The 14,861-nt window shown below is 42.2% G+C and overlaps 1 protein-coding gene across 2 annotated transcripts in view; it reads right to left on the bottom strand.

Moving 5' to 3' along the window:
• Window positions 1-14,861, bottom strand: part of LOC107297609 (septin-2) — a 34,491-nt gene that overhangs the window by 9,225 nt on the left and 10,405 nt on the right. For both annotated transcript variants that reach the window (XM_015826973.2, XM_015826972.2), the window contains 8 exons: window positions 13,946-14,032; window positions 13,218-13,341; window positions 10,961-11,095; window positions 10,715-10,832; window positions 7,907-8,008; window positions 6,995-7,140; window positions 5,808-5,891; window positions 3,058-3,115 (listed from right to left, as the gene is read on the bottom strand). In XM_015826973.2, coding sequence (XP_015682459.1) covers window positions 3,058-3,115; window positions 5,808-5,891; window positions 6,995-7,140; window positions 7,907-8,008; window positions 10,715-10,832; window positions 10,961-11,095; window positions 13,218-13,341; window positions 13,946-14,032 — 854 coding nt within the window. The remainder of the gene's footprint in view (window positions 1-3,057; window positions 3,116-5,807; window positions 5,892-6,994; window positions 7,141-7,906; window positions 8,009-10,714; window positions 10,833-10,960; window positions 11,096-13,217; window positions 13,342-13,945; window positions 14,033-14,861) is intronic.

Below are 14,861 nucleotides of genomic sequence, written 5' to 3'. Positions count from 1 at the left end.
TGTTTCTTTTTTAGAGCACCGGTTAATTTTCCCGTCTGAATATTCCAACGGAGAAAGCTAAACGATGCTGAATTAAAGGAGGAGAAAGCACCTCTTTTACATTTCAGAGATCAGATAAAAACCGGTGGGCTTTTATGAGAGACTCGCATCATGCTTTTTGCTTCTGAAGAACCAGTTCCTGTTTCAAGGCTTGTTTTTTGTTTTTTTTTAAAGGCATCCAGGTTTATATTTGGAAGAAGAGAGAGATATTTAAAGTCAGTACACAGGAAGCGAAATCCAGCAGAAACAAAACGAAACGAAGGCCCGTAAGAAACAGGCCTGTTTGGCAGCTGAGACAAAGCATGGAAAAGACTCGTGGTTCTCAAAAGTCAAGGATTTTTATCGCCTGATAAAATCCAGAATGACTGTTGAGCCAAAGTTGATCTCTTGATCACACAGAGAGAGAGAAAAACACACACTCGGAGGTTATATAAACTTTCCAGGTTTGTAAACAGAGTCCCAAGCACTATTATTGCTCAGAATATATAAAAAAAGCAAACAAACTAAAAGGGAAATTGATGTTTGTGCTCCCAACGAAGTCCAAGGAATGCAGAACCCATTTCCTGTGTCTTTTTAGTCTTGCTTTTCCATCTTACTCGAACGTTACTAATACTGCTTTTAGCGAACAGGCAGTTTCCTTAGCTAAGAGGAAAGATAAACTGGCTTGCAAAGATGGTTACGGCACTAAAAATACCGAAAGACATTTTTGAAGAATGGAATCAGAAAAAGAGTTAGCCACAATATCAACAACGTCAATCGTGATGTCTGCTTCTGTGGATAGATTATGTCCCAAAGATGTTATTGAAGGACGTAGAACAAATTTTATTTGACAAGGTAAGAGAGGGTATTAAAAACAGATTTACGTCGCACAGGCCAAGAGAACAGCTTAGAAAAAAGGTGTTTCAGTGGATCTGCAGCAGACACTAGCTCCGATTCTCAAATGTTAAAAGGGAAAAATACACGTGAGAAACCAAGAAAGCGATCTGGGTAAAAAAAATTTTCCTACTGGATTTACCAAAGAGTAAAGCGAAAAGCCTTGAAGAACTCTGCAATTCTTCAATAAAATTCCCAATAAATAAACTAAATAAATAAATGGAGATACGGTATAGAACAAATTCAATCACTAGGCCAGGGGTAGGCAACCTTGGCTGTTTTATGACTTGTGGACTTCAACTCCCAGAATTCCTGAGCCAGCCATGCTGAGGGGAAAGGGAGAGGTTTCCAAGCTGAGCCATGCTGGCTCAGGAATTCTGGGAGTTGAAGTCCACGAGTCATGAGGAGGCCATAGTTCCCCCATGCTGGCTCAGGAATTCTGGGAATTGAAGTCCAGGAGTCATGAGGGGGCCATAGTTCCCCCATGCTGGCTCAGGAATTCTGGGAGTTGAAGTCCNTGTTTCTTTTTTAGAGCACCGGTTAATTTTCCCGTCTGAATATTCCAACGGAGAAAGCTAAACGATGCTGAATTAAAGGAGGAGAAAGCACCTCTTTTACATTTCAGAGATCAGATAAAAACCGGTGGGCTTTTATGAGAGACTCGCATCATGCTTTTTGCTTCTGAAGAACCAGTTCCTGTTTCAAGGCTTGTTTTTTTTTTTTAAAGGCATCCAGGTTTATATTTGGAAGAAGAGAGAGATATTTAAAGTCAGTACACAGGAAGCGAAATCCAGCAAAAACAAAACGAAACGAAGGCCCGTAAGAAACAGGCCTGTTTGGCAGCTGAGACAAAGCATGGAAAAGATTCGTGGTTCTCAAAAGTCAAGGATTTTTATCGCCTGATAAAATCCAGAATGACTGTTGAGCCAAAGTTGATCTCTTGATCACACAGAGAGAGAGAGAAAAACACACACTCGGAGGTTATATAAACTTTCCAGGTTTGTAAACAGAGTCCCAAGCACTATTATTGCTCAGAATATATAAAAAAAGCAAACAAACTAAAAGGGAAATTGATGTTTGTGCTCCCAACGAAGTCCAAGGAATGCAGAACCCATTTCCTGTGTCTTTTTAGTCTTGCTTTTCCATCTTCCTCAAACATTACAATACTGCTTTTAGAGAACAGGCAGTTTCTTAGCTAAGAGGAAGGATAAACTGGCTTGCAAAGATGGTTACGGCACTAAAAATACCGAAGGACATTTTTGAAGAATGGAATCAGAAAAAGAGTTAGCCACAATATCAACAACGTCAGTAGTGATGTCTGCTTCTGTGGATAGATTATGTCCCAAAGATGTTATTGAAGGAGGTAGAACAAATTTTATTTGACATGTAAGAGAGGGTATTAAAAACGGATTTACGTCGGACAGGCCAAGAGAACGGCTTAGAAAAAGGGTGTTTCACTGGATCTGCAGCAGACACTAGCTCAGATTCTCAAATGTTAAAAGGGAAAAATACACGTGAGAAACCAAGAAAGCGATCTGGGTAATTTTTTTTTTCCCTACTGGATTTACCAAAGAGTAAAGCGAAAAGCCTTGAAGAACTCTGCAATTCTTCAATAAAATTCCCAATAAATAAATAAATAAATAAATAAATGGAGATACGGTATAGAACAAATTCAATCACTAGGCCAGGGGTAGGCAACCTTGGCTCTTTTATGACTTGTGGACTTCAACTCCCAGAATTCCTCAGCCAGCCATGCTGAGGGGAAAGGCAGAGGTTTCCAAGCTGAGCCAGGCTGGCTCAGGAATTCTGGGAGTTGAAGTCCACGAGTCATGAGGGGGCCATAGTTCCCCCATGCTGGCTCAGGAATTCTGGGAGTTGAAGTCCACGAGTCATGAGGGGGCCATAGTTCCCCCATGCTGGCTCAGGAATTCTGGGAGTTGAAGTCCACAAGTCATAAAAGAGCCAAGGTTGCCTACCCCTGCACTAGGCCATCCTCTGCCCCTTTACTGTTTTTTTTTTTGGCTTGGCTCTTTTAACCATGGTTAAATGTGCATCCTTTAAAAGACTTATCACTGTTGGTTAACGCTAACTAAATTCGAACACAACGTATACCCCCCCCGGTTTGGATTTTCGGTCCTTACTTACCTCAGCCTCCTTCTGCTGAAGGATCCTGTCTTTGTCCAGGACTTCTTCTTCGGCAGGCCTGTGGACCGCAGAAATAAAAAGATAAAGAACAGGTATTGTTTCAGTTGTAACAAGTTGGACACTGCCTGAATTGTAGACTTTTCCTCTGAAAAAAAACTGGCAGGGAAAGCCAAATTCAGACAAAGAGAACTCTCGATTTTTGATTATTGATTTTATTTGCATCCCATCTTTGATTATTTATTTTTTTTACAAATAACGCAAGGTAGTGAACACATCCAACATGCCTTCCTCCCCTCTTATTTCACCCACATCAACGACAAGGTGGGTTGGTCTGAGAGAGAAGGACTGGCTCAAAATCACTCAGCTGGCTCTCATGCCTAAGGCGGGACTAGAACTCACAGTCTCCTGGTGATTGGCCTGAAATCCCCCAGACAGCTTTTATGGCCCAGGTGAGACTAGAACTCCCAGTCTCCTGGTGATTGGCCCAAAGTCACCCATCTGATGCCTAATATGGGACTATAATTCACCATCTCCTGGTGATTGATCCAAAGTCACCCATGCAGTTTTCATGCCTAATGCGGAACTAGAACTCACTGTCTCCTGGTGACTGGTCCAAAGTCACCCATCTTATGCCTAATATGGGACTATAATTCACCATCTCCTGATGATTGGTCCAAAGTCACCCAAGCAGTTTTCATGCCTAATGCGGAACTAGAACTCACTGTCTCCTGGTGATTGGTCCAGAGTCCCCCAGCCGTTCTCATGCCTAATGCGGAACTAGAACTCACCATCTCCTGGTGACTGGTCCAAAGTCCCCCAGCCGTTCTCATGCCTAATGTGAAACTAGAACTCACCGTCTCCTGGTGACTGGTCCAAAGTCCCCCAGCCGCTCTCATGGCTAAGCCGGAACTAGAACTCACAGTCTCCTGGTGATTGGTCCAAAGTCCCCCAGCCGGTCTCATAGCTAAGGCGGAACTAGAACTCAGTCTCCCAGTCTCCCAACCTGGTGCCTAAACCACTAGATCAAACCAGCTCTTAATAATAATGCTTTCCGAATCTAATAATAATCTAATAATGCTTTCCGAAGTCTAGAGAAAGCTTTCCTGTTTTCCATTATTGATTTCTCTTTCCCATTCTTGGCTTCCATTTCACATTGGGAAATGTCCTAAATTTCCATAGCTTCTTCCGTCTTAGCCTCCAACTTTGGGACAATTTTAATTCCCTTCTGCTCTCTCTTTCATGTATGTCTTTTAATTCACAAAGGCAAGAACTACACTCACGCCTATATGCTCATTCCTTTTAATTAAAATATATATATATATTTCTGCACATGCTCTAGACGTATCAAAAGAGAAGCAGAGGAACAGGCTTCTCACTAGTTAGGTGCAATGTAAATAATAATAATAATAATCAACCACGCAGCTTAAGATACTGATGAGGTAAATTGATGTTAGAAAATGGCCTGTAAGTATACATATTTTTTCCCCCAGAATTCTTTGTAAAGCAAGGTGGTAAGATTAAAAATAGAAGAGGGGAAGAGAATGAGATGGATAAATAGTCTGATTTTACAGACTATTTAAAGACACCCCCTGTGAACAGGCTGAGTTGCAAAAAACAACAACAACCGGGTTATGCAAGGATACATCTGTCAGTTTTTAAAGGGGTCAGGAGAGTCGCTGGTGTTTGGGCTGTCAAAAGCTGAAGCACCTACGCCTCTGAAAATAGCCTGCTCTGTGACAGCTTTCTGAATGTATAAGTCGTGGTGTCTGTTCTCACATATAGGACAAACCTCCTATTAAATGGCATTTCACATCCCTCCTGGCTGGAATCTCTACCTCTGGGGAGCATCTGCAATCACCATCCTTTTTTTTTTTGCTGAATTTATAGTTAAAGGTTTTAAAAAGGTAAAAGTTTCCCCTGCCCAGTCATTTCTGCCTCTAGGGGGCAGTGCTCATTTGTTTCTTGGCCAAGGGAGCCAGCGTTGTTGAAGACCCTTCCCTTCAGGTGGCCGGCATGATTGTACATTGAGGCATAGAGTAGAGCAGAGCAGAGCAGAGCAGAGCAGAGTAGAAGCTGGAAGGGACCTTGGAGGTCTTCTAGTCCAGCCCCCTGCTCAAGCAGGAGAACCTATAGGCCATTGTGCCACTTGAATCTATAGCTAGTTTCTGCTCATTAACCCTCCAGAGAGGTTATTTAAAAGGAAATTGGTGCCCTTTTTTGCAGTTTGCCCAATAACAAAGAGGAGTGGTAACATTAGGAGTTTAACGAAGAGAAGGACGAGGGGGGACATGATAGCAGTGTTCCAATATCTCAGGGGCTGCCAAAAAGAAGAGGGAGTCAAGCTATTCTCCAAGGCGCCTGAAGGCAGGACGAGAAGCAACGGATGGAAACTGATCAAGGAGAGAAGCGACCTGGAACTAAGGAGAAACTTCCTGACAGTGAGAACAATTAACCAGTGGAACCACCTGCCTCCAGAAGTGGTGAATGCTCCAACACTGGAAGTTTTTAAGAAGAGACTGGACAGCCATTTCTCCGAAATGGTATAGGGTTTCCTGCCTGAGCAGGGGGTTGGACTTAGATGACCTCCAAGGTCCCTTCCAACTTTATTATTATTATTATTATTATTATTATTATTATTATTATTATTATTATTATTATTATTATTATTATTATTATTATTATTATTATTTTATAAGGCAGACCTGAAGCTGCAGCCAACGTAGGAAAGCAACGAGACGCAAAGAACTTACTTGCCGGTCCTCTTTAGTCTCTCCGACCGGAAGCTTTCGTAGTGCAAATCCTGGGTTACCTCTTGGAGATCTTGCATGTGTGTCCTGAAAGAAGGAACACAATTAGGGGCTAATCAGAAGGGACATTAAATCAATGGCATGTCTTCCATTGAGTTGCTTAAAAAGCCTCGGCAGCCGGGACGACTTTTAGCAAGAAACAGGACAAAATCTTCAAGTGTAGCGTGAAAATTGTCCAGTAGAGGGAACGCTTGGACTGGAAGTTATTCTTTCCAAAGATGCAAAATGGAATTAAGGATAAACAGCCAGGAATTGATCACTCTATCTGTCTCTTGGTGTCTATCTGTCTGTCTCCCTATCCATCCATCCATCCATCCATATCTATCCATATCTATCAGTCTATCCATTTCTTTTTTTTTTCTTTTTCTTTATAGCCATCTATTTATCCATCCATTATCTAGATCTATCTGTCTGTCTGTCGGTCAGTCAGTCTATCTGTCGGTCTATCTATCTGTATGTCTATGTATCCATCCATCCATCCATCTGTCTCCCTATCCATCCATCCATCCATATCTATCAGTATATCCATTTCTTCTACTTTTCTTTTTCTTTATAGCCATCTATTTATCCATCCATTATCTAGATCTATCTGTCTGTCTGTCGGTCAGTCAGTCTATCTGTCGGTCTATCTATCTGTCTATCTGTATGTCTATGTATCCATCCATCCATCCATCCATCCATCCATCCATCCATCCATCTATCCATCCATCCATCCATCTATCCATCCATATCTATCCATATCTATCAGTCTATCCATTTCTTCTACTTTTCTTTTTCTTTATAGCCATCTATTTATCCATCCATTATCTAGATCTATCTGTCAGTCAGTCTATCTATCTTATGTCTGTGTGTCCATCCATCCCTATCTATCTATCTATCTATCTATCTATCATCTATCTATCCATCCATCCATCCATCCATCCATCCATCCATCTATCCATATCTATATCTATCTGTCGGTCGGTCTATCTGTCGGTCTATCTATCAATCGGTATATCCATCCATCCATCCATCCACCCACCCACCTACATACCTATCTCTTATCTCAGTGATATCTGTGAGATTTTGCTAGCTAACCCAATTCACAAGGCTTGCCTGCAAACAGAGGCCAAATAAGGCACGCTACTTACACCAGCATCGTGCGTAACTTGAGGAAATCGTTGTGTTCAGGGTTTTCCACTTCCACCACCCCCCAGGGGTAGAGGCGGCCTCGGATCTTTTTTCCTTTCACTTCAATTAGCTGGTTGGACCCAATCACAGCGAAAGGAACACTGGCCTGGAGGAGTCAAGAGGAGGAAGAATTCCATGTCATCTGCCATATCGGAAAGCGGAGAGACCGTCGGTTATCATATGGATGTATTATTCTCATAGTGTTCCTTGGTCTTCGCTTATTTTATGGTTCTGTTATTTTACTTCTGTTCTGTTTACATTCCTTTCATTTTCTTCCTTTGTATTACAGGTAGTCCTCAACTTAACAAACCCCGGGTTTATTACAACCAGTGGCTAAGCCTAGACTACCGTGAGAAGAAATAGCCAAAATTCACTTTGTTTTGGGAACCGTCTGTTTCAACTCCGCACCTGTTCTGGTGTCCTTGAAAAGGTTTCAGGCTCTCACCGACTCCCGTGGAATCACAGAAGCTTCGTTTCCCCATCTGACCCACTTGAAAGTAAATACACACCTTACTCTAAAGGCAAGTTGAAATGCAAAGGCATGTAGCTGCCCAGGTTTCAACCTTGACACCCATGATTTGACCCCAGAAACAGCAAAACAGCTCCCCCTTCAGAAATGCCATCATTTGGGCTTAAAGGCATTCAGGAAGGCACATTCTTGAGGTGCTGATTGTAGAAAGAATCCAAGGGCACAATACTGAACTACTCATTCATTTAGCGCCCTTTTGAAGTTATTACAGCACTGGGGGGGGAAAAGGGGACTTACAACTGGTCCTCGTCACTTTTGGGCAGCGTTCCAAATTCGAACGGTCGTTAAACGAACGGTCATTAGGTCGAGGACTCTCTGTAATGACATGGTGGCATCAGCTTACCTTCAGGACTCTTGTCTGTTCTTTGAACTCTTCATCCTCATCAGAATCAGCGTCGGGCAGTTGGTAAATCCGGATGCCATGCTCAGATATTTCATCCAACACCTACCAATGAAGAAAGAAAGAAAGAAAGAAAGAAAGAAAGAAAGAAAGAAAGAAAGAAAGAAAGAAAGAAAGAAAGAAAGAAAAGAATAGAAATGAAGGGAGAGGAGGAAGAGAGAGAAAGAGAGAGAGAGAGAGAGAGAGAGAAAGAAAGAAAGAAAGAAAGAAAGAAAGAAAGAAAGAAAGAAAGAAAGAAAGAAAGAAAGAAACCATCATTTCCGATTCTAGACAAAGCCCTTAACTGTATTTGCACAGAGGCGGCTTAGATTCTGCCCTATTTGACTGATTTGATTTGCAGGGTGGGACCTGTGTTTATTTTTTTCTGGAGTTTTTCTCAGAGATGAAGCCGAGCGGAGAGCCTGTTTGTCAGAAAAAGAAATCATTTTTCATCTTTTCGGAAAAGATGACAATTTGCTAAAATTGTTTAGTTGTTCTGATGAAAGCGGAAGTCATTTCTTTATTATATGTTTCTTTTCCTTTAATATGTATTTTTCTTTCTTTTATTTTCTGCGCTTTCTCCTTTTCATTCTTGCATTTTGTAATGCTGGGCTCCATGGCGCTTTTAAGCAGGTTAATGTTGATGCCGTTATTTAGATTTATTATCATTGCCCACTCCAAAGGATTCTGGAAGACCTTATGAGATCAAAATACACAATCAGAACAGTTAAACACCATACCCGAGGCATTAAAAAAAATTGCCGTATGGTTTTGGTTGATCAATGCTTTCTAAGCTTATTATCTTATTAAGCAGGGACTCCGTGCACCCTTCCTGGTTTACTTAAACCGTGGTCCCCAGCACAGTTTATTTAAAATACAATTCCTAGTTAAAGTCAAACCACAAGATCTTCTTAATTTCCCATCACGGTACGGTGCCCAGAGTCGTTTGCCTGGTTTCGTAACAAGACGTATCCCCTACTCCAAATGGGATCACTGTCTCCACTCAACCTCTACCAATTCTCTTATAGAAAAACGTAACTCTCCGCAAAATAATAATAATAATAATATTAATAAAACTCCCAAAGATCAACAGAACAGAACAGAACATCCAGACCTAATCCATCCAAGCACAAACGCACACGCATTTTGCACATCTGGCAGGCTATTTTCCAAAGGCAGGACTTAAAGAATTAGCAAAATCACAGAAGCTTTAATAATAGGTTGTAGGAGGGCAAAACCCCTCCCAGGAACAACCCAGCATGAGGGGATTGGCCAACATTGGCTAGTTTGCTGTTTGTCAGTGATGGGGAATAAGAAAGCCCAGTTTCTCCGGGCAAAGATCTCGGTGATAAAACTGTAAAATCCCAAAACAATGGCGGGAAAACCAGCAAAGGGTGCCTGAATAATATATCTCAGCTGTTCAGCCAAGTGCTTTCCTGAAAGGAAAAAAGCAAAAAAAAAGAAAGGAAGAATTTCAAGGAAAACAAACTGCGTTTCATACTCCCAACAATAAAAACTGCATTTTGTTGCTTCAGACATCAGTTTATGGGCCCCTAGAGGCTCCGTGCATCTTAAAGATTAGGCTTCCCAGCGGAAAAAAAAAAAAAGAGAGAGAGAAAGAAGTCAAAATGTAAAGTTTCCTTTCCTGCAGAGTCATTCCTCTTTTTTTTTTTTTTTTGAACTTCCTCGAAAAATCGGCACGGTGTGGCTTGTGAATCGGGCGCACATCGATTCCCACTTGAGAGGCTCAATTTTTATTTTTATTTTTTGGAAGAAAAAAGAAGATTCAATTCCATTAAGTCAAAACAGGAATTCCTTCAGGATGGGCTTCCTTAACAGAAAGACCCACCGTTCAGTTTTCTGCTTATTCAAATAATTTTTAAAAACCAGAAAGGGGGGAAAAACACACACCTAATCCTTACTTTAGATTGATTGCCAAAGGGCAGAAACATCTTAAAAAACAACAACCCCAAACCTTCGAAGCGGTGCCAAGAATGGCAAATTTTGATCCCCTGCTTTGATTAGAGATTTTGCACTAAAGAGATGTTTTCAGGAAGAAAAATATACAGTAGCTGAAATTTCAAAGCTTTGGATCAACATGAAACATTTGCCTTATAAAGCCAGTCTGTTAGGGGGAAAAAAGTTTTAAAACGCTGATTCAAATGGACCAAAACTCAAACAATGGGCTAGATGTTTATTTGCCCTTTTGCTGCTCTAGATGAAGGCCAGGGCTTTTGTTAAACTATCCGTGGACATTTAATGTAAAAATAAGCAGCGAGGATTTACAAGCTGGTAACGTCAAGGCTAAAGAAGGGGAAACAACTAAGCACAGCCAGCTGTCTGAAAAGGCATAGGGTCTCCCGCTTGAGCAGGGGGGCTGGACTAGAAGACCTCTAAGGTCCCTTCCAGCCCTATTCTGATCGAAACTGTGGTTTTCTGGAGGCTAAGGGGGTTGAATAAGGAGTTTTAAAACTCTTCGTTTCTTTAAATGTAAAGAAGACTTAATTCAATATTTCTCAACCTTAGCAACTTGAAGTTGGGCAGATTCAACTCCCAGAATTCCCTGGCCAGCATGGTTTAAGGGAGGTAGACTTCAAGTCCCAGAATTCCCCAGTCAGCATGCTTTAAGATGGGTGGACTTCAACTCCCAGAATTCCCCAGCCAGCATGCTTTAAAATGGGTGGACTTCAAGTCCCAGAATTCCCCAGCCAGCATGCTTCAAGATGGATGGACTTCAATTCCCAGAATTCCCCAGAAAAGTTGACAAATTACCCTTCTCTTCAGTCGTTCCCTTTCCTTCAAAGTTAAAGTGTCTGCCTTGGCTATGACAGGAACTATATTCACTTTTCCATGAAGCGCCTTCATGAATTCCACATCCAAAGGTTTTAGTCTGGAAAATCCAAAGATGATTTTAATTGAATTGGCTAATACAAAAAGTGGAGATTAAGGGCCCCTGCAGAAAGTTATTCAGCAAGGCTTATATCCTGGGACACAAAAAAAAACCACCTTAACACTTACCCATGTCCAAAAGGGGAAATGAAATAAAAGCAGCAATGGACTCGGTTGTCTACAATATGGCGTCTATTCAAGCCGCTCTCATCGTGAAGATATCTTTCAAATTGATTGTCGATATAATGGATGATGGTTTTGAAACTGGGTCAAGAAGAGAAGAAACAATTTTTACAATTTTTGGCTAGAAAAGACGTTGGGAGAACATGCAGACTTTAAACCTGAACTTTTTTTTTTAATTAGGTATAATATCAGAAAAGACTTAATAGACAAAGCTTTTATTTGGCTTTGCATGTCACAACAGCGGCAAGAATTATATTTGCGCAATATTGGAAAAATGAAGGAATACCATCAGAGGAAGAAATAATCAAAAAAATACTAGAACGCACAGAGATGGACAGACTGATTATAAGACTGAAAGAAAAAGAAGAAACAGAATATTATCAAACTTGGGACTTATTTTATCGACGGCTAGAGGAAAGAATAAAAGATTAAGAATTAAATATGTATTAGCAAATGTAAACTCAGACAGCACGTTGGTTGAAAAATTATTGCTGTATGTATGGAAAAAACTTAATAAAAACTTCTACAAAAAACAACAATTTTTACAATGAGACAGGGATTTGGGAAAAAAAACTATTTGTTCCTTTCTTATCATTGCATGTTTTCCTGGCGTAAGGCAATCCCCAAGTTGCAACCATAACCGAGTCCACAATTACGGTCATAAGTTGTGGTGTCCACGAAGCATGACTACACCCCATTTTACGACTGTGGCTGTTCAGCTTGCAGTCGTTAAGCGAAATGTTGTTCATTATGGGTGGGTGTTTTTTTTGCCAACGGCACTGAAAAAAGTGACTTTTCACACTTACGACCATTACAGCGTCCTCGTGGTCACGTGATCCAAATTCAGACATTTGGCAACTCATTCATGTTTAGGATGGTTGCAGTGTCCCGGAGGATCACGTGATCCCCTTTTGCAATCTTCTGACAAGCCAAGTCAAATGGGGGAATCCAGATTCACTTAACAACCGTGTTACTAACTTAATAACTGCAATGATTCACTTAACACCTGTGGCGAGAAAGGTCATAAAATGGGGCAAAATTCTCACAACAACAGAAATTTTGGGATCAATCGTGGTCATAAGTCCAGGACTCCCTGTACATGCGTCCCAAGATAATGTTGCAGGATCCAATCAAGGTCGGTCACTGGGACCAGAGGTTTATTTTTCCAAGCTTTTGGACTCACTATATCAGAGGTTCCCAAGCTTTTGGGCACCAGGGACCGGTTCCATGGAGAGAGGTTTTTCCATGGACCAGAGGGTGTGTGGTTTTGTGTGCTGCCTGCATCCCATGGATGGGGCTTTGCTTGTTTGTGCGGACTGTTTGCTGGCATACTATGGCCCGGTACTGGTACACGGACCGGGGGTTGGGGACCCCCTGCCCTTGACCAGAGGTCCCCAACCTTTTGGGCACCAGGGACCAGTTCCATGGAGAGAGGGTTTTCCATGGACTGGAGGGTGTGTGGTTTTGTGTGCTGCCTGCATCCCATGGATGGGGCTTGGCTTGTTTGTGCGGACCGGTTACTGGCATGCCACAGACCGGTACCGGTCCATGGACCAGGGGTTGGGGACCCCTGCACTACACATTCCAAAGAGAGAGAAGTTCCTTGAGAATGGGCTCCAACATAGTCTGAAAGCTTGGAATACCAACCCTTTGGTCCTGGGGACTGACTCGGATTGGATCCTACATCATCCTTAACGCCGTGAGAAGGTGATGAATAGAAAAGAAACACCACCTTCCTATTGGTTGGGGAGAGGAAGGAAAAGGAAGTCTCCAACTGACAGGGAATTATTATTTTTATTTAAAAAAATATTGTTTCTACAATCCTTTGAATTCTCTGCAGCAAATTCGAGCCCGTGACGTAGCAACGGGCCTTGGAACGCCTTGTGCTCCCACCCATGCTTAGCGTCTCCCTCCCAGGTCTAAAAGAAAAAAGAAAAAAAAGGAAAAGCAGAACTCAGATCTGCAGAACTTCAAGAAATCTCTCCAAAGAATAAACACAAGCATCGGAATACAATCAACAGGAAATTCTTCTGACAACACCGTGGCCGAGGTCCAGCCATTCAGAGATTCTCAGGAAAAGGTCAAGAGAGATTTACTGGCAATGAGAAGGTGACGGCGTAACGATGGGGATGGGCAGAGTGGCGTCTGGCCCAAGGAAGCCCAGATATTGGTCAGCTGTCTTTGAAAGGAGAGCAAAACCTACCAATTTTGGCTGTTGATGGCATCTCCATAGCCCGGAGTGTCCACGACAGTCAGACGCAGCTTGACCCCTCGCTCTTCAATCTCGACAGTCGAAGCTTCGATTTGAACCGTCCTTTCGATCTTTTCTACCAGAGAGAGATAGGAAATATTCAACCCCAAAGCCCAGCTGCCTTTTGAATAAGCAGGTTAGACCCCCCAAAGTCCAGCTGTCTTTTGGGGGACAACCATGACCTGGATGATTGAGAATCTCTACAGATGTTAAACCCCAGAATTCCACAGTCTGCATAGCTCTTTGTTAGAATTATGGGGGTTTTAAAAGGCCGCAGACCTAGAAGTAGACAAGGTTGGGAAACCTGGTTAGAAAGACCACCAAAAGGGACTTGGGACCTCATCAAGGTTGAGGATTGGCCATTTCGGCTAAAAGCAGGGGGTCTTCAAACTTGGCCCTTTTATGACTTGTGGACTTCAACTCCCAGAATTCCTCAGCCAGCGTACAAGTCATAAAAGGGCCAAGTTTGAAGACCCCTGGTTTAAAAGGAAGGAAGGTGAAATTGGAATCCTATGAAATTTAGAATGGTGTTTCTCAATCTTAGCAATTTTAAGAAGTGAGGCCTTCAACTCCCAGAATTCCCCAGCCACGTACTTCTGGGAGATGAAAGCCCAGACGTCTTTAAAATTGCCGAGACTGAGAAATGCCGATTTAGAAAAAAAAAAAAACCCCCAAATTACCTCCAGCTCCAGGGATGTAACGTTCAGGATACAAATCCGTCAGGAATAAACTGTTGATTAAAGTGGATTTTCCCAAACCTGATTCTCCTGTAAAAAAAAGGGGGGGGGGATATTTAATCACTGGGATAATCTTCCCGCCGTTCCGTGTAAACCGCCGTTTTGTCAAACGGTCAATTTTCTTTCCTTCCTTGTTTGATAAGACAGTACCATCAAAAGCTCTTATTAAAATTAGCCGTTTCAAAATAACCTAAAAAAGCAGGTCCGTGCCTAGCATCCCTCGTTTAAATTTAAAATCTAGGAAGTACAGGTGGTCCTCAACTTACGGCCAAGAATGAGCCCAAAATCTCTGCTGCTAAGCGAGGCATTTGTGAAATGAGTTTTGCCCCATTTTACAATCTTGAATCACTGCAGTTGTTAAGTTAATAACACAGTTGTTAAGTTAATCTGGCTTCCCCACTGATTTTGTCAGAAGGTCGCAAGAGATGATAACGTGACCCCAGGATGCTGCAACCGTCATAAATGTGTGTCAGTTGCCAAGGGTCTGAATTTTGATTATGTGATCACGGGAAGGGCTGCAAAGATCGTAAGTGTGAAAAACGTTCGTCAGTCACTTTTTCCAGTGAAGTTGTAACTTCGAACAGCCACTAAATCGGGTAGGCAACCTTGGCTCTTTTATGACTCGTGGACTTCAACTCCCAGAATTCCTGAGCCGGCATGGGGAAACTTATGGCTCCTTCATGACTCGTGGACTTCAAATCCCAGAATTCCTGAGCCAGCATGGGGGAACTATGGCCACCTCATGACTCGTGGACTTCAATTCCCAGAATTCCTGAGCCGGCATGGGGGAACTATGGCCCCCTCATGACTCGTGGACTTCAATTCCCAGAATTCCTGAGCCGGCATGGGGGAACTATGG

Source organism: Protobothrops mucrosquamatus, unplaced genomic scaffold, assembly GCF_001527695.2.
Source record: "Protobothrops mucrosquamatus isolate PMUCROS unplaced genomic scaffold, P.Mucros_1.0 scaffold3411, whole genome shotgun sequence".
Taxonomy (NCBI): domain Eukaryota; kingdom Metazoa; phylum Chordata; class Lepidosauria; order Squamata; family Viperidae; genus Protobothrops; species Protobothrops mucrosquamatus.
The sequence above is the reverse complement of the archived record's forward strand: the minus strand, read 5'-3'. Positions and strand labels throughout refer to the sequence as shown.